The 26,443-nt window shown below is 41.9% G+C and overlaps 1 protein-coding gene across 1 annotated transcript in view; it reads left to right on the top strand.

The window, feature by feature from the left end:
• Window positions 1–26,443, top strand: part of LOC136755059 (zinc finger SWIM domain-containing protein 6) — a 77,317-nt gene that overhangs the window by 27,650 nt on the left and 23,224 nt on the right. The window contains exons 2-4 of the mRNA XM_066711425.1: window positions 20,049–20,405; window positions 24,711–24,859; window positions 25,774–25,924. Of these exons, the coding sequence (XP_066567522.1) occupies window positions 20,049–20,405; window positions 24,711–24,859; window positions 25,774–25,924 (657 nt within the window). The remainder of the gene's footprint in view (window positions 1–20,048; window positions 20,406–24,710; window positions 24,860–25,773; window positions 25,925–26,443) is intronic.

The following is a 26,443-nucleotide window of genomic DNA, read 5'->3' on the forward strand; positions in this document are numbered from 1 at the left end:
ATGGGTCACGGGTTCAGATCATGCTGGTGGCGAACCTGGATACTCAATCTGTATTCATCTGTTCATGGTCTGTTGAGCGACCGCCCTGATAAAGAGCATTGCAGCGAAGGTGCCCACACCTCCAGTCCACGCAAACCCCTGTGTTCAAAAAATGAGTTTCCGGTAACTTGTGGCTGAGTCCCTATGAAGGCTTTCCTGTACAAGATTGTGTAGCATCATAAAGTCCATAAAGCTGCAAAGGTTTCCGATATAAAACCAATCTTTTGCCTGCCATGAAGCTCCATGGAGTAAATTATGTAATTGTCTGAAGATCAGTTCACTACTATCAGTATCCATTACCCCCCCCCCCCTCAGTTTTAATTGGTACATGACCTTTTAAAGATGACATAGCAACTGAATCAGTTCTTCTGTTTGCGTAATCTAGTTATTAGAGAGTGGGTTTTAAATACTGATATTTGTCAGAGGTGTTGGTGGCGGTGGAGGAGTTGATATCTTATCTGTGCCCAATTTACCCCCCGCCTCTCTTATCCTCCTATAATTGTATATCTTACAGGCTTCTTCCCTAAGCCGTCTGAGATTACGGTGCGATGACCTCATTGATCTCATTTGGAGATAATACACGTCGACCTCATTGACCCAATTTGTGAAGATGGCTTGGCTCGGTGGGATATATCTCCCCCCCCCCGTTGTGGTTGCACACCCAGCGTTTTCAGTTCCCATTGGCCGTCCCTCTGAGGAAGCACAGCTGGGCCTGACACGCAGGAGACGAGCCAGTGAAACGCTAGCGGTTGCTCATTGTCGCCAGACGCCGACACATTCTGGAGTGTTTTTGTGAACTGGGCTGGTGCCATTGTTGACAGAGCCTTGAGTTGCAAGTGCCTCACTGCCTCTAACAATGCACTTCTCCCGCAGGATACACTGTGTGTCTGTGGGAGAGGGATTAGGCCTCCCATTGTACCTCTTGTGTAGCTACATTGATTGTACAGTACACTGAAGATGCACTGTGTGCCTCGCCCCATTTGTTGTGAAAGAGGCCATTTTGTTTGCCAAGTCGGGGTGGGGTGGTGGTGGTGGTGGTGGTGGGGGTGGCGGGGGTGGCAGGGCAGGGGGGAAACTAGATCACAATGCCCTGAAAATGACCCCTCTGGCCACTGCTGTAAAAACAGGAAACGGCGTTTGTCCTAGCTGTAATTAATTGACCCACGAGAAGAGCACTGTAGGCTGCAGTTGCTCTTTTCCAGGTGAGGAGACGTGCTTCGTTGGTCTCTTGTGCTGAGTGTCTGTCTCTCTATCGAGAGAGCGAGCTCTGAGCCCGTGCTTTGTCAATTAGGGAGTATAGATGTGTCCCAGTCTGTGAGAGTTTTAAATGTTGGCTGCATAGTGGACCATAATCCTTTGGGAACATTCAAAGACTGGGTAATAGTTTAAGTGATTATCCCTTTCTTTTAGCGGAAAAATTTTTCTTCTGGGTAGGAATATTGCTGAAAACTTGGCAGAAGCGTTACCGAAAGAGGACCGTTTTCTCCTGATTGGATGTGCAGCAACTGTTTTAGTTTTGTATAGTTTGGCGGGAATGCTTTACTGCCTAAAGACTGTATAGCCGGGGTCTCCCAAGCCTCGTCCTGTTACAGGCTTTCACCAGTGAACTGGCATTGTACACTCCCATCTCGACGGGGTTTCTTTGAAAGGGGTAATTAGTTCCCATTACTGTTGTCCCTGCCGTATATACAAATGAAAAGTTAACACTCGGGATCTCGGGGTGGATGAGCAGGCCTAACGAATGAAGATTATGCTCACTATTGTATGAATGCAGAGTACATCTGGAAATAAAGTGGGCTTTACATCAAGAAAAGAGTGAGGTATGTTAATGAAGCTAAATATAACTGTGGAGCTGCGATGAGAGATGATTCTCGCTCTTCGCCTCTGACTGCAAGAGCTACTGCAATACAGCAGATTGAAAGAACGGCACGCTAGTCCCATTATCGCTGTGTGTAGTGGCTCATACATGTAAGCACGTTTGACATGGGTCTCTTTCTTGTTTACTCAATAGCTTCATTAAAGCACCAAAGGCTTGATTGCTGAGGTACAACTGTAGGGGGATCCTGAACACGTCTCTAGCTTTGGTTGTGAAGTCAAAGTGGTTGTCTGTGGTGTGAGGATTGTTGTATTTTTTTCCCTGTAGTGTGGATTATGGATGAATTATCTAGTCAGTATTATCATATATAATTTGTGTAGTCGAGTCAATTTTATGTTCATGGGACTGGGGGATGACAATTATTAATTTACTGTAATGTTCTAGAAAAGAAAAGAAGAAACCATGAGGAATGGCATATGCTTCTGAAATATTAACTGTCCAGGAGATGAACACTTCAACTTTCGAACTGGGGAAAAATCTTTTTTTATTGTGTACATGTGTAACTGGTTTCAGTACTACCTTGTATTCATTGTCATGTAGAGCTATAGGACTAAACATTGAATGTAAGTAAAACATCAACATTTTGCCATTCTTAACAAGGCAGAAAAAAGTTGTAATAAATAATATCCTAGATTTAAAAAAGGAAGAAAAGATTAATATTGTGTGTTGACATTATTTCTTGTGAACCTGTGAGTCTTACATTTATTATCCCTGAAAAGTCATGTTCTAAGTGTAAGAAAGAACATTGTTTATTACAGTGTAATAACAAATGTTAATGGGAAATTTGGTCAGATGCTATGTGTGAGAGGAAAAATATATTCCTAATTCCATTCAGAGTTTTTCCTTTTTCCATTAGAAGTTTCATCCTTCAGGATATTGATAAAAAGAAGTCACTGTTAAATCCGGATAATGTGTGCTGTACTTTTGATGGTGAAAACCCAGCAGTCAATAAAGTAGATCTTATCTGTACACAAATGCACCAAAAGACAGGAGAGTATGGAAGAGAGCCCACGAGATGGGTGTGTAAAGGGTTAACGGCCCTCCCTTTAAGCCCCTGCCGGTCGTCTTGGTTCCCCAGGGCTGCTCATCCCAACTGGGGCCTCGCCTCCTTCCCCGGTCCCGAGCTCCTGCCATTGTGCGCGGTGCAGAGGCCCGGAGATGAAGGGTTAAAGGTGGATTTGGCGGAGGCATTATGCAAGCTGTTAAGTAAAAAGGAAGTACATTACAAAATGCTGAGCTCAGAAGTCTGGCGCCTAGCCAAGCCTTTGCTTTCTTCACTACAGCTGAGGGCTTTCTAAGCTTCCCACCAGTGGGTTTGTCTACTGTTGAGGAATGCTGCCTGAGTCTCGCACTGACGTCAGTACAAAGCAGTTCAGCTGAGGGCCAGGCCGGGCGATACTGCTGGAGAGGGGCGTGGTGTGTGTGTGTGTGTGTGTGTGTGTGTGTGTGTGTGTGTGTGTGTGTGGTGAGCAGGGGGTGGGACTTTGCAGGCTTCTGTGTTTGTGTGTGCGGGAGTGTGTGTGGATAGTGGATAGTGTGTGGCGGCTGTGGCGGCTGGGTTTAGAGGGGGAGGGGGACGGCTGGGAAGTCTGTTTCTGCCGCTGGAGTTTGCTGGCCTGCCTGCCTGCCTGCCTGCCTGCCTGCCTGCCTGCCAGTGATCCAGAGACAACAGGAGGTGCCGTTTCCTTCATCAGCTCTCTGCATTAGCCAGCCCTGCCAGTAATCTTGCAACACCCGTGTGGATATCCGTGCGGTGTGCGGCAGGGCACGCTGACGTCCTGTAAGCCGTAGTAAGCAGAAGTGACGATTTTGCATCGCCCACACTGTTCTGTTTTTCAATCCCCTGTTCTCCAAACTCCAAAAATAAAATATTAATAATCCTGTCTAGTTATTTATCTAATTGGTCACCAGTACTGTGCTGCTGAGAGTGTGCATCATTTTTTGGGAAGAGACACAATCTATGCATTTAGGTTTTCTGCAGCGGTGTATGAAATAATGGGGATGGTGGAGATTGCCATTGATTCGGAGAGGGCGATCGCAGAGGCCTGGCTGGAATGCACTACCTGGCCGACATAAATCATGTCGTCTTCAATACTGAACGCTGTCTGAAAGCTCTGTCTGAAATGTCTGAGTGATTATTTTCTGAAAATGCTGACGGGGATGAAAATGCATTGTGGGAAGTGTTGTTGTGGTGGTGTTTCTTTCAGAAATGTCTTGTTAGAGACTGATATTAATGTATTCTTTATAAACCACTACTTAATTTATTCCATGATGATAATTTGTATTATCAACAACCTTAATGTTATTAATAGCATTTTGTATTATTATTTTTATTTATTATTATTATTATTATTATTATTATTATAGATGGAAAAAACAAATGTGCATTATAAACACCCAGGCAACCAGCTACACACAATCTAATGTAACTATAAAGATTAATAAAAAATTATATAAATGACATGTACAATTAGAATCAGTATTGGTGCAATGGATATTAAATATACATTTTAATATTAAAATGTTTGCTAGGGTTAGCACTGACTATTTTAGATTTACTAAATTGTTATTTTAGGACTCGGATCTGTCACCCGTGTAAGACTACAGTAATTGCTTCAAAGTAATTAGCAGTAGTAGTTTTCGGAGTGTATTTTAGTGTTTTTATATTGCCTCAATAAAGGGGGAAACCAAAGAAAAAAAAAAACAAGCAAAAAAAGAAAAACACACAATCAGCCAACAGCTTGGTTTTACTGCTGATGCCAGAATGGGATGGCAGTGTTGGATGGGGTTTCGGGGCTGGATGAACGTGCACTGTTCTCCCCGTCGGGCATGTCCTGTTTGTACAGTGCAGCCTCAGTAATCGCTGTTGAGGTGGGCTTAAGGAGACATACATTAATGATGTCCACAGCTCCCACTTTTGTTGCGGTAAGATCGAAACCTAAACCTTTCCCCATCTCTTAGTCTGCGTTTGTTCTTCTCTTGCCTTCACCCAAAAGCAATGCAAGTCGCCCTTTGTTTGCCGAGGGGCCACTGGGGATAATTTCCATGCCTGAACTCTGACCTGGAAGAAGATGGCTGCTCTCCTCCATCCTGGTTCCTGTTATCACCCTGCAGTATCCACCCAGTGTACATCTACATTTTATTTTGTATTTTAAAATGTAATAATTGCCTATGAGGTTCTAAAACATGATTTATTATTTATCAAACACAATGCCCTGTCTGTGTCATTAGAGCCCATTTCCCAGCTCTTTAACTGCACCTGATTTCTCAAGTGAAACCTGCTACGATTTGTTCTGTGGCCATTGCTAACTGTGGCGGGTTGTCGAATTATTATATAGAGCAGTGCAGAGCTTTGTAATTGGGACTAATGACCCAAGTCCGTCGGTGCCCTTTTCCTTCGGACCTTCGAGACTAGGCTGCCAGTGGGGATGGGCTAGTAAATTACCCTCTGCCTGCACTATTACTCTTCCTATGTCCGATATTGTGCTTGGACTCCTTCCTTCATTTCTACAGTATTGACGGTAGTACATCTCCCTTCTCTATCAGATAGACGCTACCTGCTCTCGGGCTAAGATTGTTACTAAACCAGACACACTTTGAAATATGCTGTTCATTACACGCATGCACGCACGCACGCACGCACGCACACACACACACACACACACACACATATATAGGCTACATATATAATTAATTAATGACTACAGTATTTAAAAAGCCCGATTTCAATTCTCAAGGAAGAACCGCTCTTTCCGGAGGTCAAAACATGGTCCCCCCCCAACAGAATTAACTCATTAGAAGCTGTAAGCGATTTAAACTAAATGGAAAATGTGACCTTTAGACAGTGAACCCTCTCGGCTGTCTCTGGGAAGTGAGCACGCTCCGTAGGATGTGCTTGCAATGCAAAGGGAACAAGATGGATTATTTTTTAAGTGCGTGTGTTGCCAAGGTAGCTCAGTCCTCCCGTGGTCTGGGGCCGAGGGAGAGAACAAGGGGACACTGTTAGTCTGGAGCTGGAGGGGATGCGTGATTTCGCAGGGGTTCAAATCATTGCCCGGTCGCCGGCTCCCAGGGGGATTCCTCGGCAGAGCCGTCTCCGCTTTGACACTTGGGGTCTGCAGGTTGTCGAGTCGAGGGGAGAGACGTTGGGCCGTCCGTGGTGGAGATGGGTGCCAAGAAAACTTAACTTAAATGCGTGACTGAATCGAGGTGCCTCTTTTGTGATCAGTTGGTAAAGGTGAATGCTGACAAACTCAGAGGACTTCTTGAGTTATTTCTGAAATAGTTGTGTGTATTTCCCTCTTCTCAGTCTACTTATCTACACATAATGTGCAGTACCTGCCTACATCTATAAAATGGTCTAAAAATCAAATGTATACATTTGTAAATAATACTTATTGTATTTAATTAATTAACCAGCTGTTATGGTACAGTGAGGGGAAAAAAGTATTTGATCCCCTGCTGATTTTGTACGTTTGCCCACTGACAAAGAAATGATCAGTCTCTAATTTTAATGGTAGGTGTATTTTAACAGTGAGAGACAGAATAACAGCAACAAAATCCAGAAAAACACATTTCAAAAAAGTTATAAATTGATTTGCATGTTAATGAGGGAAATAAGTATTTGACCCCTTCGACTTAGTACTTGGTGGCAAAACCCTTGTTGGCGATCACAGAGGTCAGACGTTTCTTGTAGTTGGCCACCAGGTTTGCACACATCTCAGGAGGGATTTTGTCCCACTCCTCTTTGCAGATCCTCTCCAAGTCATTAAGGTTTCGAGGCTGACGTTTGGCAACTCGAACCTTCAGCTCCCTCCACAGATTTTCTATGGGATTAAGGTCTGGAGACTGGCTAGGCCACTCCAGGACCTTGATGTGCTTCTTCTTGAGCCACTCCTTTGTTGCCTTGGCTGTGTGTTTTGGGTCATTGTCATGCTGGAATACCCATCCACGACCCATTTTCAATGCCCTGGCTGAGGGAAGGAGGTTCTCACCCAAGATTTGACAGTACATGGCCCCGTCCATCGTCCCTTTGATGCGGTGCAGTTGTCCTGTCCCCTTAGCAGAAAAAAACCTCCAAAGCATAATGTTTCCACCTCCATGTTTGATGGTGGGGATGGTGTTCTTGGGGTCATTCCTCCTCCTCCAAACACGGCGAGTTGAGTTGATGCCAAAGAGCTCGATTTTGGTCTCATCTGACCACAACACTTTCACCCAGTTCTCCTCTGAATCATTCAGATGTTGGCAAACTTCAGACGGGCCTGTACATGTGCTTTCTTGAGCAGGGGGGCCTTGCGGGCGCTGCAGGATTTCAGTCCTTCACGGCGTAGTGTGTTACCAATTGTATTCTTGGTGACTATGGTCCCAGCTGCCTTGAGATCATTAACAAGATCCTCCCGTGTAGATCTGGGCTGATTCCTCACCGTTCTCATGATCATTGAAACTCCACGAGGTGAGATCTTGCATGGAGCCCCAGACCGAGGGAGACTGACAGTTATTTTGTGTTTCTTCCATTTGCAAATAGTCGCACCAACTGTTGTCACCTTCTCACCAAGCTGCTTGGCGATGGTCTTGTAGCCCATTCCAGCCTTGTGTAGGTCTACAATCTTGTCCCTGACATCCTTGGACAGCTCTTTGGTCTTGGCCATGGTGGAGAGTTTGGAATCTGATTGATTGATTGCTTCTGTGGACAGGTGTCTTTTATACAGGTAACGAGCTGAGATTAGGAGAGTCCCTTTAAGAGAGTGCTCCTAATCTCAGCTCGTTACCTGTATAAAAGACACCTGGGAGCCAGAAATCTTGCTGATTGATAGGGGATCAAATACTTATTTCCCTCATTAACATGCAAATCAATTTATAACTTTTTTGAAATGCGTTTTTCTGGATTGTTTTGTTGTTATTCTGTCTCTCACTGTTAAAATACAGCTACCATTAAAATTATAGACTGATCATTTCTTTGTCAGTGGGCAAACGTACAAAATCAGCAGGGGATCAAATACTTTTTTCCCCTCACTGTATATATTATGTGCACAGCTTGCCTAACTTTGCTTCTTGTACACTTTTCACCGTTTGTAAAAACAAGTACATCTCGAAGGTTTCACCCTATAACGTGGGACAGGATTCGTGGTAGGAAAACCTCCACCCTACTCCCAAACCACAGGGTTGTTTCAGCATTATCACATGTCCAAACATCCAGATCCTGCATTTCAAACAGCTGTCGAAGGGGGACCGCATTTTCAGCATTCACTGCCCTCCTTGTGTGTAACAGACCGGTGTTTCTTTTCATCCTGTAACGTGACTCGGGGCCACAGAACGGTGTCCCTTGCCACACCGAAGCGTATTGTATGACCTCAGAGACGGCTCTGAGAAACAGGTGTCCATACCCCAGCCCCCACCCCCAAAAGAACAACCTAAACGTGGGGAGGAGACATTGTTTCCAGGGAAAATCAGAAAGGGTTCTTTTAGTCTCTGCAAAGTTAATTTAGTGGGAAACGTGTGGATCCCATTGAGGAAGGCTGCAGTCGCTGATTGTTGCACAAACAGTGGTGGAGTACAGCTGTGCTTTTACAGCCATTTTGAGCAAGATATCACTGTGAAACTGATTCATCTGCGCAGGGGCCTGCTCCTCAGCGTCTTCCTTCAGGACCACACACAGACTGAGCGTGCAGATCCTTTGTACTGTGTTTTTTCTTTCTCCTGCTTTTTGTTTTATGGTTTAATCATTTCATTGAGCTGTTTTTTTTTTTTATAATCACCCAGCTTCAGACCCTTCCAAGCTCGCGTTCTTGTTACTTTACAGTGCATCTCTCCAAATTCAGTGGCTCTTTTCAATTAAAAGTACCCTATGGTGTCTTGTTTCTTGGCTTGCAAATACAGAGAGATGTAATTCCAAACTATCGACAAACGTTTATACTCGGGGTATTATTGTCTCTCTTCAGTTGCCCTCTGCTTTTTTCTCCCTGAAAAGGGGCCTGTATAATCCAGTGTAGCTGGGGAGTTTATTACCTTTACTTTTAGTGGTGTTGTGTTTTGTAAAACTCAGCCTCTCTCATCCTTTCTTGCTTCCCCTGTTTTGAAGCAGTCTTTTTGTTGCACCAGTAGCTTGTGTGTGTGTGTGTGTGTGTGTGTGTGTGTGTGTGTGTGTGTGTGTGTGTGTGTGTGTGTGTGTGTGTGTCTATCTATATAGATATATTGTGGTCTACAAATCCCTCTTTTGTTGAGTCTCATTGAATTTTTATCTTGAATAATGATAATAACTGAACCTTTTTCTTTTCTTCTCTCTCAATGAATAATCCTGAAAATTAATTTATATGATTTACATTTATGGATTTTCCCCAAAGTAAACATGTATTTTCTGGTCTGAAACACGGAGACATCTCATCCGAGTTTTAAGAAGTCCATGAAAACGATGCATTTAGAGGTTCTCAGTGCCGGGGGTTTAGCAGACTACGCTGCGTTGGTCTGATTTTAAAGGGAGTTCACTGAACGGAGAGTTTAAAATCCAACAGTTTTGCTTTACATTCCTGACTCAGAGGCACCGCTGACCTTTCACTTGAGCCAAAGCCTGCTATATAAAGAAATCGGAAAAAGGTTGTTTTGTTTAAGCAGGGCTGGAATTAAGACCTTTGTGTGCACTTGGTGGAACATTTCTTCATTTGCCCCAGCGTTGGCTTTTATTCAAGAAATATAGAGCTCATAACAGAAGTAAATCTGCAGTTTTTTGCTGCAGGTATCAGATGACTTTGATGCAGTTTAGTCCTTCTTAGATATAATGTCTGTCATTTGGAGCTGGTGCTGTACTTTATTTCTCCTCCATTGTCCTCTCTCGGGTAAACTGCAGCGAAATGAGCCAGCGATTTAAGTTGGCATACATGTGTGAAATGCTCTTGATTTAGGTCGGGCTCCGAGGATAAGACTGTCAGGGAAGTACACTCCAACTGCTTAGATAACTTTCTCACTTCCTCAGACTCCATGCGAAGCTTTTTTGAGTGACAGAGTGAGCCCTCCTTTACTTAGTATTTTTAACCAAGGGAAAGTACAAAGGGACAATACCTTTTTGAGAAGGTTTCAGAAACATAAAGTAGAGTGACATAATGCCCAATATGTCTGTATTGGCTTTAGATGTTGCCACTGTGACATCCACTGTTTGAAACTGGGCCTTAGTTTTAGACCCAATACTCCCAATCCCCTCTATCCCCCAGTTTCTCGCATCAGTAGAGGAAATCGTAATGGCTGGGACCTGAGAAGGGATTTGACAGGGATTCCTGATTTACTGGGGTGTTCACAAATTTGTTACACAGAAGCACAGGCAGGGAGAACTTTGCTAATTTATTTTAGACCGATCCTGGATGGCATTCTTCCCATTGCCGTTACTAATTTTCCAATTGTAGACTCATGAGGCGGTGTTTCCTCTGGCGTTTCGATGGGTGCCCTTGAAACAAAGGACTGGCCCACCCAGGCCAGCTATACTCGGAGCCTCCCTCTCTTGGCCACTCTCTGAGAAGTGAAACATCACTGCCTCGTCAGCTATAAGTTGGAAAAGGAGATTCCAATCAATTTTCAATCATAAGAATAAACCTTTCCACTGGCTTATTCGGCTGCTCAACTTTTTTTCAACAGCTGACATGTTGTGGAGTCGTTCCTTTAATTGCCAAATCCTCCCAAAAAAAATAGTTCATTTAACCCACACACAAGAGAAAAAAAGTCAGGATTTAAGGGCATGTATATGATTTGCTGAAGGTTCAATACCTACCACTGTCCCCGCACGATGGGCGAAGGAGTTAGTGGAGTAGGCAGAAGAAAATGCTTTCCTTGTTGAAAGGAAAAATAGGTGTTTTTCCTTTATTGGGCAAATAGAGGTGTAACCAAATGGCTCTAGTGATTTATTTTGCCACAGCTGTTCCAGATTTGAGAATTTTCTGGTAAACAAGTTCCCTGTTCACCAGATGGCAGTGATATTTGAAAAGTTGCCTTGAAGTCATTCGGCTGGAATGTGAATAGCTCTTCTTATAGTTGCCTATGCTGTGACTCTTTATTGCTGCTTCAACCTGGAAGAGCAAACAACGCAGTGCTGGCAGTTGAAACTGAACTGGGGTTGTTCTCCGGACTAGCGCTTCTTAGTTCAGTTCCACCACACTTACAATTTCAGCTATGATACTAGCTTATTTCCGCTTTGCGTTTGTGTTTTTGTTTGCATGTATGTATACAGTGAGGGGAAAAAAGTATTTGATCCCCTGCTGATTTTGTACATTTGCCCACTGACAAAGAAATGATCAGTCTATAATTTTAATGGTAGGTGTATTTTAACAGTGAGAGACAGAATAACAACAAAAAAATGGGTCGTGGATGGGTATTCCAGCATGACAATGACCCAAGACACACAGCCAAGGCAACAAAGTAGTGGCTCAAGAAGAAGCACATTAAGGTCCTGGAGTGGCCTAGCCAGTCTCCAGACCTTAATCCCATAGACAATCTGTGGAGGGAGCTGAAGGTTCGAGTTGCCAAACGTCAGCCTCAAACCTTAATGACTTGGAGAGGATCTGCAAAGAGGAGTGGGACAAAATCCCTCCTGAGATGTGTGCAAACCTGGTGGCCAACTACAAGAAACGTCTGACCTCTGTGATCGCCAACAAGGGTTTTGCCACCAAGTACTAAGTCGAAGGGGTCAAATACTTATTTCCCTCATTAACATGCAAATCAATGTATAACTTTTTTTTTTTTTTTAATGTGTTTTTCTGGATTTTTTTGTTATTCTGTCTCTCACTGTTAAAATACACCTACCATTAAAATTATAGACTGATCATTTCTTTGTCAGTGGGCAAACGTACAAAATCAGCAGGGGATCAAATACTTTTTTCCCTCACTGTACATATACACACCCTGCAAAGTCTGTCAGCTTGGTATGGTGTGGACGTAGCATATTTGATGTATAATTTGGTGTGCAGAGTGCTCTGCTTTGATCTTCTAGCTTAGAATTTTAAACCTTTTATTTATTGATTTTTGTTTTGGTGCTTTGTTGATACTCGTGTACTAGTGTGCGTGTGTGTATGTACACTTTGCAAGAACAGATCAAAGATGGACAAAGGAAGCTATTGAATGGATCCCAAGAGATGAAAAAAGACCTTGAAGACAACCAACAAAAAGCTGGGAATGAACTTTGCAGGCGTGATGTGGAAAAGAGAAGCTGTAGATTGAAGCGAGTGGAAACATCTTGGGGAGCCTTCATCCAGCAGTGGGTCGATATTGGCCGATGCTCTTATATAGTCAAGTAGAGTAGAGAGTGGGGATTCATGTATTGTGACTTTATCCTTTTTTTATCCTCTTTTGGTAATTTGTGAATATTACACAGCTGTTGAAAATGTATATGTCCACCAACCATGGGTAAACTGGGTAATGATAGAACAGTGTTTTCATGGAGTAGAGTATGAGGGACAGGCTTGAGTCCCAAAATAACTGCTTCTGTGTCTTGCCACCTGCCTGCCCACAGCGATGCCACAGTGGCGTTAACTTGGATGGGGGTGTGGTGGCAAGCAGAGCGGATTTTAAAATGGGCAATTCCGAATTGGATTATGACAAAAGAAGTGCAGGAGCAAAGATTTAACAATATGTTGATTCCACAATCTATTTGCATGCTCTCCCTGCCATCAGCGTTGGACTGTACAGAAGTGCACATGTTGACGTGTTTATGATCAATGGATATTAGTAGCTCTTCTGTAGGTGTTGCATTGCCGGGTTCATACGGCACATCGTTCTGTATTCATTATTGCAAGACGAGCCGTGAACGCACTCGCCCTGGAAATTGGCTGCACTCTTCAGACCGGGCTTTTGAGGTGGCCGTCGAGATCAGATCTCTCGCAGGAATATCTGTAGGGTCACGTTTCCAGTCCATTCTCCTGAGGTATGAATTCAGCGAGGGTTGCTCAAAATAGGCTAGGTTTTCTTTCGCTTTTGTTTATGCTGAACAAAAGGCTGTTTCTGAAGTTGAAAATGATATGTTTTCTAATGTCTTTACATGGGTGGCAAGGGTCAAGTGTTTGTCTAGACTACTATGACACTAGACTATGATTACATTTTTTTTTTTTTTCTCCTTTTTGGTACAAGTTGCAATCGTAGGGTTTTATTTTTTTTTATTCCATATTCTACATGAAGATCTACATAATATAGGCCTATATGTGTGTGTGTGTGTGTGTATCCTCTGGGTGACTGGACTGGTTTTGATCGTGCTGATTCATGGGTATACATATTTAGCACAAATAGCTAATAGCCTATATATATTTTCCTCTCCACCTTCTTAAGACTCTTAAAACCTGTGACGTTGCATAGTTTCACTTGCGATACTCCAACTATGCCTAGACATACTGTATAGGAATTAGTATTGAAGTTTGTGACTCACTGATTTTGTGTTGGGCCTTTAAACATATTTTATGTATGTTTCTGTGTCATGGGTGAATGTGTACAGTGCGACACACATAGCTTGGACTATATCAATGTATATAGTTTCTCTGAAAATTTCAAATATTCCCATCACAGAATCCTTACCCTGGCCTTGAAGGTCCTGAGAAAGTTACCACATCATGTGCTTGATGGGACGGGGAGGCAGAGATGGTTGTAGTTTGTGATTATTCTCGCTGTTAAATGGTGTGATCTGTTTCGTTTTTTCATGCATTCTTTTTTTAAAGTTGTTTTGGGAATCTTTTATATCCATCGATCTATATATCAGACTGTGCTCATTTATTCCCCCTCAGCACATTGTTTAAACAAACAAGGCTACAGGAGTGTTGTTCAGCTTGTTATGTTCTTCCATTACGCAGAGCTGTTGGTGAACTGACAGATGCTTTTGTGTTCAAAATTGGCAAGTAGAGGCGTCTTGGTGCTCGGTAGGGTGCCGTGCTCGGAAAGGTTCCCCTTCGCAGAATGAATAGGCCATCTCTGTTACATGGTCCATAAGAGACGCAATGAGAAAATGGGACAGCCAGTAAAAACAGCAGGGTTTGCCTGGATCTTATGACTGAAAAAATACTGTTTTTCTTTTTTTCCCCAATCCCCCCCCTTTCCTAGGGAAGTAGTATAAATTGGGCTACTCATGTTTTTTAAATGTGCTAAATTATTTAAATGGCAGGAGAGGAAAATAACTACCGACTATCCAGGACGGTGAAATACAGTGGGGAATGCTTCAGTCTTTGAGCAGATATGGTGAAAATGGTTGCTGTTCAATATATTCACCAGCTTTGCAAAATGCAACTGTCTGTTGGAGGATAAACATAAACACTACTGTAATATGCAGTTTTTGTGTCAACACAGTCTAGTTGAGCATTAGGCCTGCCGTTTAACCTAAAACTTCTTGATTGTCGCTGTGTCCATGCATTATTTGCGGTGTGGCCGCTATCTGACACATTTAATCATATTCTCACTGCGTTCAGGAATGCATTTGTTAGTGTCCCTGGTCCCCTTTGCTTACAGTCATTTATTTAAGAGATTTCTTAACCGAAACCTATGGATCAGGTCTGATTTATTCGGTTACCATCCTGTTAGATCCTGTTGTTTGTGGCTAATAAAATGTGATGAATGGTGTTATTTCAACAGAATCAGACAGAGTAAAGAGTTTGTTGGGGGGGGTAATGCAGCGGGTCCAGTGTTTTGGGAGCTTTCCGTGTTTTTCCATCTCCTGCAATGCTGGGCTGTTGAGAACTGTATTTCATCAGCACACCATTAATGTTGATGTTTTTGGCCATTAGCTGATAGTTGGCTTTTTGTGTCTGCATCTATAGGGACAAGAATTTAGTTTCCCCCTGATTTTAGCCAACGAGGCACCCCCGACAAAGTCTTATTCTTCACAGGTTTGTAGCTGCATATAAGGGATGTTTTCTTTTGGTTTTTGGTTATTTTTAAGATTAATTTTGCCCGTGGTTAATCCTGTCTGTCTTTTCATAGTCTGTACAGAACATGAGCACTGATAACAGTATAATTCAGCTCAGGGGTGGAGATTTTTCCCATCCTGTAGGAAATACTACACATTATATGTTCCTGTGGGTATTATCTGAGCGTTAGGAACTGCTTCTAATAAAATCAGACAAACTGAGAGCTTGTTAATTAATATTATACCGATTGTCTCGTCTTTCTAGAAACTCATTTGAAAGGGTTTTAGGGCAAGGCAGTGAGTTATCCTCTGTTAAATGCTCTGCTGTGTTTTGGAAGTGTTTTCAGTTTATGCCTAGGTATAATATCGGCCTAATTATGCAACTGGACATTAGACTATCTCTGGACGTGCAGTAGATGTAATTTCTTCCACGTTCCTTGTTCTGTATTACGTGGTTGAAGAATCTTACATTTTTGTAAGTTTTGTGCTAAACTTATGTATTTTTGTTCCCTTTTGGACACTGCTGCCTTTTCCCAGAGTTGGGCATCTGTGAAGCCGAGCATCATTAAAAATTGCACCGCCCCTAAAGCATCTGGTCTATGCCAAGTATCGTCGAGTGCAAGGGAAAGGCTAGTCCACAACACCAACAGGATTTCTGCTGGGTACCTATCCTTGTCGTTAATATCGGTCAATTTCTGTAGAATCTATTTCTAGATGTTAAGGACTAATTGGGTGTTGAGAGCCTCCGTTTAGAGGCGTTTGAGACGCACCGTGTGTGGCGGCTCAGAGAGATGCTCCCATCAGAGGACAGGTAGGCTGGCGTGGGGTGACAGTGACAGAGATTGATGATTTGTAGCGCCCACAGATCTATAGCGTGAACAGCAGCTGGGTCCTGCGATGCCGGCTATGTACAGTATGGGATGTCGTGGGGGAGGGGACGATGTATACTGCCTCGGCTGCTAAAGGATAGTGTTGAAAATGCAGATGGTCACCTCGGTGCAGGGGTGTAGCATGCGTCCAAAACCTGGCCTCTGCCGAAGGATATTTTCGATGTTTTTATGATCTGAATTAGAATGGGAGCCATTTTAATCCTATAAGTATCTACACGCCGGATCAGTGTCGGTACAGGTGCCTTGGAGACAAATGTAAAAGAGAAACAGAAAATAAACCCACACACTGCATTATCTATTTGCATAATACGGTGTGTAGCTGTGCTTTCTGTTATTATTTTATGTGCATTTAAGACGCAAAATATTTTATGATCAGTTGCTTAAGGTGCAAATTACTGCTGGGAAACAAGTGTTTTTTTTTTAACCACATCAAAATTCATCAAATTATTTTCAGCTCCCGTTTCAATTTAAGCTCCAGCAACTTCATTTCTAAAGTCATTTTTTTTCACACAACAAAACATATCTAATAACTCAGTTAAAATTGAAAATAATAAAGCAATATTGAGAGATGCTGAAGTATTTTAGTCTCATTTAGTTTCCTTTTGTTCCACTGTGGCTAATGAGAGCCACACCTTTGTTGTGCACCAGTAATGGCTTTAATTAAATTTGAGAGCATGTATCTTTCATATCTTAAAAACAAACAAGAAGTAATTGAGGTCCTAAAGTGGGGGGGTGGGGGGCTTTTTTCATATTGATTTTGCTTTGTTTGTTCATTCATCATTCCCATAGGATACAGCTAATTAATGCACAATTAAGCATAATGTACAGCATCAGTCTAGGCTTTGGGGATCACAATGTTTCCATACTTCCGAATATGTTCAACACATTCACAATTATTATTGTTATTGTGAGGAGGAGGAGCAGTTAATGAATTGCAATTGTACACTTTCAATATTCAAACCAGACTCATTTCCTTTGGTACTAGAGAGAGGGACACAGAATGAGAGAGAGGGAGGAAACGTTTTTTCTCGTTTTGGCTCTTTCAGTCTCCGTGGTCTGCGGCCATAAACAGAGCAGGGGTGTGTGTGTAAATATTCATTCCCCTTTACTCAGCACTTTAGAGGTAGAAAGTAAGCAACCAAACCCAGCTGAGTGTGGAGGCACAACTAATTATTTACTGGTCTGTCAGTGGATATCACGAAGCGCAGAGGCTCTGTTAACCCAGGGAAACAGATGGCACAGATTTGATGAACTGTCCAGGAGATGCTTTTCTTGCAAGATGCGAACGCCCTGGAGAATTCTCCCACCCCCCCCATGACACCCTCACTTCTCACCTCCAGCTCATTAAATTGTTACCTCGTCTCCTCTGCTTGCTTGTGGCTGGTGCCAGGAAATGGGAGATGCAGGATGTCTGTGTGTGTGTCTGTGTGTACTTTTTCTGGCCTGCTCTTTTCCTTTCTTGTCTGACCATTCAGCCAACGAAAGAGTGAGAGTGTCCAGCTATTTCACAGCTTTGTTTCCTCTAGCATATGCTTGTAATTAATGAAAAGGTTTAAAACTGAAAATTTGGATCCATTAACAAGGTCCAGTTAAAAGCATAATATGTAAATCTACCACCGTGTGTAAATAGGCATTTAAATGTGTTTATTTTTATTGCTTGAATTTGTATCCATGGAGATGGTAGAGAGCAAAAATAATTGTTTTCATTTAACGGTTAAGGACATCTGTTTGGAACAGAACTATTGACCCAGTTGGAGTGCAAATGACCTCAGGCACACGAGTCCCCAGCAGCAGAATACATATTTTTCTGTCATACTTATAAAGATCTAATTAATTGACAAGTTACAGAATACTGTCCCTGCCTGCATGTCTGGTCGAGGCTGCCATGATTGTCCGAATGCCAATTCGTGGTAGAAGACGAGATGAGCTCTCCAAAATCTTCTTTTACCGCGTTGTTTATTTAAAATCAACCGACATGTTTATTTAAAAAACACTTTCTCAAGCTGATGAAGGGGTCTTGAGGAGAAACAATAAAAACACAATAGAAAGCCTCAAGGCCATGCATGTGCAAGGAAGCATCTTCAGGGGAAATCCTTGAAAACACAAGGATGAAGCATTCTACATTAGTAATGTTATAAGCTGTAAAGTGTAAGAACTGACTGTAGCATCTCAGTGATGCACTCAATGTGGTCCTTCGGATTTGTTTGTTTTTTTTAACTCGCAAAGATGTTCGTGTTGTGATTTGGTTCTGAAGTGTTTTGAGGCAACTCGATCTACACATTAAATCTAATTTGGATCTAATTGGTGTTTTAGAAATGCATTGTAGATGCAATTCTATATGGTCTTCAATTCCAGTTCCAAGTAATCATCTATACAGTGCCTCAAAATAATTAACATATTGCTCAACTTAAAATAACAATTATGATCTAAGCATGACAACGGTTTTGCTCCTACAAACAGCAGTTAAATGGTACGTAGCAATTAAATCCTTGCCTGTTGCTGTACTGCGTTTTATCAGTAACGAGCTCCATGTAAAATACACACAAAGCTTCGAAAGAAACTAAGATGTGCAAAGTGCGAAGACTACATTAATTATTTGTGTTCAACTCTCTGACAAATAATGCATAGAAAAATAACACCAAACGGGCCGGGTTTAAAAAAACCTTTGCTGCAAACAAATCTTGTATTGATTTGTGTTTGTTCTAGATGTGTGTACTAGAAGTTCACTTTATATTGACAAGAGGGAGTGGGGGGGTTTAAGGCGTCTGCTTTGCTTTGTGAGGATATATGCGTGTCTGTTCATATAGGCCTCCTGTTTGTGTCTATATTGAATTATGACTAGTCGGATTGGTCTCATCACATGAACATGGAAACATTAATCACTGAGAGCTCAGGATATTTTGTAATTTTGTGGCTATCTGGTATTTTACAAGAGCGCAGTAGCAAGTTAAATTTCTTTGGTTTCCTGAAAGTGTTGATTTTTATTTCTTTATTTTAATGGACATGCTTTATTGAAGACTCACACCTACATCAGTTGGGAAGCATTGGTTTGTGGAACACTAAAGGAAGAAACCTAGATAAGAAATGCTGTGGATATTATTATTATGATCATGGTTATTTATGCGTTCAAATCTGCCTTCGCGGCCCCGTATCCTTTGCGGATTAGCTGTAGGCTTGTGGGAGGATTGAGGTGAGTGGGGGTGGGGGCTCGGCGTGCCCTGGGTTTTCTCTGTCATTGGAATGTCATTATGCCAGAGTCCCCCTGGGAGCGACTGTATCTGGGTCTGTCTCCAGAGGATCCGCGACACTGCCTGTCAAACTGTGAATAACTACAAATACAAAAAAGGGGGGAAAAAAACAAAACGCACTTCCTCCTCGCTGGCTGTAGTGTGAAAACCCGAGATCCCTGAGCTCCATTACTGCAGTGGCGTCATCCGTACAAATGAACCGGGATACGCTGGTTAGAGCAGAATACAAATAATTAACATTTTAAAACTACAGGAGAGATTAAAATGTATATTCATATTTTAATAATGTGTTTTTTAATGCTGGCTCTCACGCATATTTCACACCCCCCCCTATCAGTATAGTATTCCAGAGTAACCAAGGAGATTTAAATAAAGGGAGTTGCCGGGTTAATCTTTTAAAATTCCTCATTTCTGTAATCCCTTGAATACTAACTATGTCTGTTCCCTATTAAGCAGAGACACTGTACTTAAACCAGTTTCTTCTCTGAGCAGCAGAAAACATTGTGGGTTTATTGTGTACAATGAACTGACTTTATTAGGGCATCCCTTATTTGGAAATAATATAACGTGTGAACAGTGACGGCCCCTGAAGTACAGTATGAGAAATAAAGGGCGTCTATTGTCCTACTTCTGCCTGTTAAATAAGTGTCCTGCTTTTCCTCTCTGCGTTGGCATGGTTTGCCTCAAAATATCAGAAACCCTCTGTAGATGACATTTGCCGTTTTTGTTTGTTTATTTATATTATATGAGTAATATTTTAAACTGGTGATCCAGTGTCTTTCAGATTTAAACTGGATTTTATACCCTTTTTTTTTTCTTTCCTACTCAAAACAGTCTCCTCTGCCAGACCAGTCAGTCACGGTGCATGCTGATGGAGCCTGCTTTTTCCTTCATTATTTAATGTGGGTTAAAAAAAACAAGGCACACTATGGCAGTGGCCCTCTTTTATACAATTATTAATACATGTATCAGTTTCTGCTTCTCCTTGAACTGCTGCTCAAAAAGATCAAATGGTATTTAAATGACTGCCTGCATTATTAACACTTCCTTTTGTAGTGCTGTGAATTAATCACCCTGCCGCCCCGGACCCCACGCCCCCCACGCTAACGGCCTCCCTCTCCCTCTCCCTCTCTCCACAGGCTTTCACCTGAGCGGCACAGTGACGGAACCGGCCTCCCAGTCGGAGCCCGAGATCGTCTGCAACGTGGCCATCAGCTTCGACCGCTGCAAGATTACCTCAGTGACCTGTAGTTGTGGAAACAAGGACATCTTTTACTGTGCACACGTGGTCGCGCTGTCTTTATACCGGATCCGCAAGCCGGACCAGGTCAAACTGCATCTTCCCATTTCAGAGACCCTCTTTCAAATGAACAGAGACCAACTACAGAAATTTGTCCAGTATTTAATCACAGTGCACCACACGGAGGTATTACCCACTGCCCAGAAACTAGCCGATGAAATCCTGTCCCAGAACTCGGAAATCAATCAAGTGCACGGTAAGGTGACGGGCCGCCTCTCGCTGGAGGAGGCTGGGGGGGTGGTGTTGGGGTGGGGGTCGCTGTGGCCGAGTGCTGCCGAGTGCGTGCCGTTCACGCGTCTCTCTCTGTGCCGGGAAGGTTTTAGTTGCATCTAAGGCCATAATCATGAATTGTGTTTAACCATTGATTAGGAGTAGACATTGAACCAGTGTACTGCCTGCCGACCCTCTCCGATCAATATAGATAATTTGTCTGACCTACATTATAAATTAGCAGGTGCCACCTTCCCTAATCAGTGGAAAGCATTTGTTTAATTACCTTGTTGTGCAGCGTTCGACTTGCTCTCAGACTCGGGCTGTGCTGAGTGTTGGAAATGGATGCGACCCAGCGGGCGGTCATCTTGTGAAAAGCCCGATATCGAATGCATTCAGATACCTGCAGCACTTCTCATATTTTGCTGGTTTTATTGTGTTAAATTAAAATGTTTTATTGTGGTTTGCTTAAAATGAAACTGATTTTTAAATTGACGTCTCATTGAAATTGAGGTTTGTTTTGAGGTCTTTACTAGTCGCTGCTTATTGACAATGTAAATGTTCTCACATTTAAGTTTTAAGTGTAAATTTGAGGCTTTCTGTTAAGAATTATATTTGTAAGGCAGCATGCAGTTGCCAGCAGTGTTGTCTGTGTATTCAAACCCTTTGGAAGTGAGAAGATGGACAGCTCTCCATTACCAGTCGTCTCATTCTTCAGGGAGGCCATGGAATCAAGTGGACCTCCATTGTGTCATACAAGGAGACACAAATGTCTGTGGGATCTTGTTAATGTAGCTGCTGAAAGTTGTCAATTTTTGAAAAACATTCAAATGTATTTACTTAATCCACACACACACACTTGAATGATTTTGCCTCTACAGAAAAGGCCACATTTGATACTAATCTGCTTCCTTGTAAACGGTGATTTGTTTACACTAAATAGGATGTCACACATTCCACATTTACTATAGTCTTGATATATTTAAATCTGTGTACATGGATTTTGCTTTCAAAGTTCACTGTTTTTGTTTTCAAAATGAGTAATATGTTGTAACAACATTGCGCTTTTATAAAAACCTGTATTGCAAGTATTTTCCACCTTAATGGGGCACGTCAGATGTTTCTACTCTGTTAAGATTTTCTTTGATTAATTTTTTTTTATTTGCTGATCTATGAATTCATTGTCGGGGAAAGAGCACAGGTGTGTGTTCTGTAAAAGTCGCATTTTAAATATTTTTCTTCTCAAAATAATGTGTGGACTGATCAAGACTTTTGCTGCCAGTTTTATTTCATACATGTAATGTTGTTTTAAGATTATTAATTATGCAAGTAGTTACTTTTCATATGAACTGTAGCCTGAATGACACACTATGTGGAAACATTTTTCAAGTATTGGGTCTTGTGGGAACAAATGCATTGTTCTAAAATATATAAACCTTCTGAGTTTGTAGTGAGACGTTATCCAGGTTGTCAAGAACTCATATTATGATAAAAGCGTGTCTGTTGATTAACTGCTTTGTGATGGCACAGGGCTGTATTACAACAATCGAATTTCTTGTTGAAAGCGTATAATTTTTCAGGGTATGGTTTCCGGGCAGATCATATGCACAAAATCTCGCAATGTTTGTTTTTGAGCTACAGATTTTGTTTGAACTTGTCTGCGATGCTTTACCTATATAAAATAGGTAAAATGTTTTTGTTTTTGCTTTTCTTAACACAATGTATTGCAGTTTGTTAGTATGTGGGTACCGAGATGTTTGTACAGCTCTCCATGACTAACACAGTGTAGTAAGAAGGTTTGGAGTTTGAATAGGGTGACAAGCATTAATGTTTCATGTCGGGATTGTGTTTAAATAACCTTTTTATTGCAGTAGTTTAGAGTAAAATGGGTATAAAATCTCAAAGTTCAAGTTTAGGAGAATCTAGATTCTACATTTATATAAAGATAATGTGTGCAATATTTGTTTCTAAATAGAACATGTTGAAGACCTTTTCAATAAAATTGCAATTGGTGGTAGCATATATATAAATAATATAAGATTCCGTTTTATATTAATTTTTTTAAGGCCAGTTGAGACGTGACATAAAAGTAATTCAGCTGTGAAAGTAATCTAATATTCTGGTTTTAAAATTAGGTGCATCTCTTGGGTGTAATTTAGATGTCTACTCTACCGGCAGAATCAGAAGACATGTTTCACACATTTAAAAACATCAAGATGTTAGGCTAAAATGTGATCACAGCATGTTATTTGAAATGTCACTGTACCTATACATTCAAATACTGTAAACCTGTCCTTGGTGTGTTGTAATGTTTTTTTTAACACTGTAATTTGATTTGAAATGCTGTGACATCTAAGCAGAGGAAGGAAGGACAAGGAGAGGGCAGTGTGCTTCTGAGCAACATGTTTTGTGATGAGATGTACAAAAGATTTACTTCTACATTCTCTGTTGCTCCGCAGTGGTAGAACAACCCACCTTTCGAAACCTCTCAGATGCAACTGTTTAGATTACATCTATACACCACTGAAAGCCTTTCTTAGCTTAGCTATAATCACTGTACGGATTAGTATTTTAAATATTTTGTTGGTGATATTGTGTATGTATAGAACATTACATATTAATGTTTGTTAAACTGTAAAATAGGCACTTGCTATATAACACTGCTACATAATAATAGTAGAACATTATAGCCTACAGGTCCATGAGTGTCGTGCTGATTTTACGTACTGACTGTAGGTATACAATATTCTCTCGTGCTACAGCAGCTATGGGTCACACCTGCCACAGCCAGCCCTGTTATTTCTGCCATTGTTTTGTTTTGCTATTTACCCAAGTCTTTGTTTTATCCGTTTTATTTATTTTGCTGAGCTGCTCAAATTTGGCAGAATCAAGTTACCGCAGCTCAGTAGCACACATGAGGGGCAGCGGGACATCACGGGGCAGCAGAGTCGCTCATGTTTGCTCACGGCTGCATCCAGTTTTAATGGCCTTGGTGGGGGATCTGCAGCTTGGACCCATGCCCCAGGTCTCGCCAGCCCCAGTCAACTCGGCTGTAGGCTGTGGACTTCATCCCCATCCTCCTCTCCTCCTCCTCCTCCACTCAGAAAACTGTCTGCATGTGTTAAAAGGCTAAATAACAGGAATAAATCCTGCAAGATGTGGACAGTAATTACCAGGACAGAACCAATATTGTGAACAGCAGCTGGTCAGGGGGGACATTATAATGCTGAGGCAGGAACACATAGTAGTGAAGTGTTAAGCATATACTTTCATAACTAAATTAAATTACAATCAAAAGTTTGCCCCAGCCAAACTTACAGACTAGTGCTCTATTGCAGTTGTTATCAATCAATCAATCAATCAATCAATCACGTATTTAACCCTTCCGCTCCAGCTGTGTTGGAATTCGATCCTATATGAACCATAATGTGTATGGTGAAAGTGTTTGCCTATTTTAAGACTGTGCGCAACTATTGGTCATTTAGTAAATGACTGACATCTTTAAAGACCTCAACAACCAATCAGGAAGGTTTTATTTCGTTGGGGGTGTTAACACCTTCAAAAGAAAAAGTTTGGTTGAGATGTGACAGGCGCGTGTGAGGAGCGAGGAGAGGGGCGCAGCAGTGTGACAGTGAAATCCACAGTCAGTCTTAGTTTTAGATTTGTACTGTTTTACCTTGTTATAGTTTTACAAAGTTAATACTTTTTTGTATACATTCGTTTATTAATAAAAAAAAAAAAAAATGAAAATCATTAGTTTGAAAAATAATACTAATTGTTATTGTTTTTGTTACTGATTGTTATGTTATGTTTTATCACACCAGTTTTTGAGTTTTTTTATTTTTATTTGCCATGTATTGAACTTTTGTATTTTACCCATTTTATTTGCACTGGGCATAATGTTTTATAAGGGATCAAATGTTACTCATAACTTTTTGTCCAGACATTAATAGATTGCCTTTTTTTGCATTTTAAAAATGTTTTTTTTTTTTAAGGTCATAACCCTCTCCAGCCCCCTCCCCCTCTGTCCTCTGTTTTGACATGTCACATTTGTCAACCCTAATGGTGGGAAGTGGATTCCGACAGTAAATTTAAACTGCGATTGGGTTGAACTTTGTCATGGTGTGATTCAAGTTGTAGGGAGGGCAAAGTTTTGATTTTGTTAAACAGGTTTTTTTTTTTTTTTGTTTTCTACATTTGCATCTCATAACATTGTGGGTCCACAGGGTCCTGTCCAGGTCGGCGCGCCTGTGTTTCTGAGAGTAAGGCTGTGTCTGTGCTGTCTCTGCAGGAGCCCCCGACCCCACGGCGGGCGCCAGTATAGACGACGAGAACTGCTGGCACCTGGACGAGGAGCAGGTCCAGGAACAGGTTAAACTTTTCCTCTCCCAGGGTGGTTACCACGGGTCCGGGAAGCAGCTCAACCTCCTCTTTGCGAAGGTACTCCCGGAGTTCGGTGTGTGTGGGGGGGTGATGTTCGGCCGCAGTGCAACGATGAGACCCGTGTCTCGTTCACACGTTCAATTGATAACATGATTGACATTTTCCGGAATTAAAATCGGCGTTAGAAATGACAAGGTGCGCTCGGCCTGCGAGAAGAGGCTGTTCACATCTGAACCTGGGGAACTGGGCCTGCTGTACATCATCAAACGTCTCGCCAAATTCATCTTTTTTGTGTGTGTGTGTGTAGGGGGGGGTTGCAGACTTTCTGGTTTTAGTTTAATTCTCAAGCGTAAGCAGAGAGAAGCAGCAGCTCTTGGTACATATTTTAAAAGGTTTAATTGCTGAGAAACACCGCTAACACTGTTCCAATGTCTAATGCATTCTTAATGGGAAAGAGGAGCTGCTTTAGAAGTAAAATGAGGTCACACGGAGGAGGAGGTCCGGTTTGTGTCACCGTTTACAACCACCCTGACAACAGACCAGGAACCTCACACTGAATCTTGCAGAAACCAAGAAACAAGATCTATTCTTTGGAGAATGTGTTCATGTTTCTGTGTTTTTGTCTTGTGATTTTGTGAACACCTCTATGTAAATTAATTTAAATTTCATTGATTTGTATAGGATTCTGAATTGTGTCTGGAGTATGAGACTTATAGATATATAGATAGATACATAGATAGATACATAGATAGAGATTGATACATAGATCTATCAGTGCATGCAAGTGTACCGGGAGAATGCTTTGCCACTCTCTCATCATTATTCTCATCTGAAAATACTTCTACATAAACACGCACACAAACAAACAAACACAAGAGAACGGTTGCAGATCTTTGTAAAGAAGTCCTTGCTTGCTGTCTACAGAAGTCTGTTTGCCGCCGTGTTTACTCACGGAGGTGTTTGTTTGCCAGGTGCGGGAGATGCTGAAGATGAGGGACTCGAACGGGGCGCGCATGTTAACCCTGATCACAGAGCAGTTCATGGCGGACCCCCGGCTCTCTCTCTGGAGGCAGCAGGGCACCACCATGACGGACAAGTACCGGCAGCTCTGGGACGAATTAGGTAAACACCGCATCTTTCACGGGAAGAAAATGCAGCACTGTTGTGTGGATTGTGCACCAACTGTACCTTCGTCCTGGCGGCCACCCTCAGTCCCGCCGACTCTTTGGCATTGATCAATAGTAACACTTTCTCCTGCTGCAAACACACACACACACACACAATATACAAAATCTGCTCTACTGTTTTGTGAAGATTAATGTCTCCTTATTCGAATGCAACAACTGGAAAGAGAGGCACACAATTTTAGCATTTTGTTACCGGAATATAAATCTTATTATAAATTGTATAATAAAGAAGAGGGAGCTCACTGGTGGATGTGTTTTGATATTGGTTGTTTTTCCTTTAGTTCCCCTCCCCCTCCCCTTAAGCAAAACAAGAATGATGCACAATCACTTTAATAGAAACTGGCTTGCTACAGCACACTGGCTGCCAGCTTTTAAAGCTTGGGACATTTTGTCAATTTCGGCTTGGCATTCCTTAGCCAACAGAATAACATAAGCTACAATCCCTTGGTGGAGC

This window comes from Amia ocellicauda, chromosome 8 (assembly GCF_036373705.1).
Source record: "Amia ocellicauda isolate fAmiCal2 chromosome 8, fAmiCal2.hap1, whole genome shotgun sequence".
Classification (NCBI taxonomy): domain Eukaryota; kingdom Metazoa; phylum Chordata; class Actinopteri; order Amiiformes; family Amiidae; genus Amia; species Amia ocellicauda.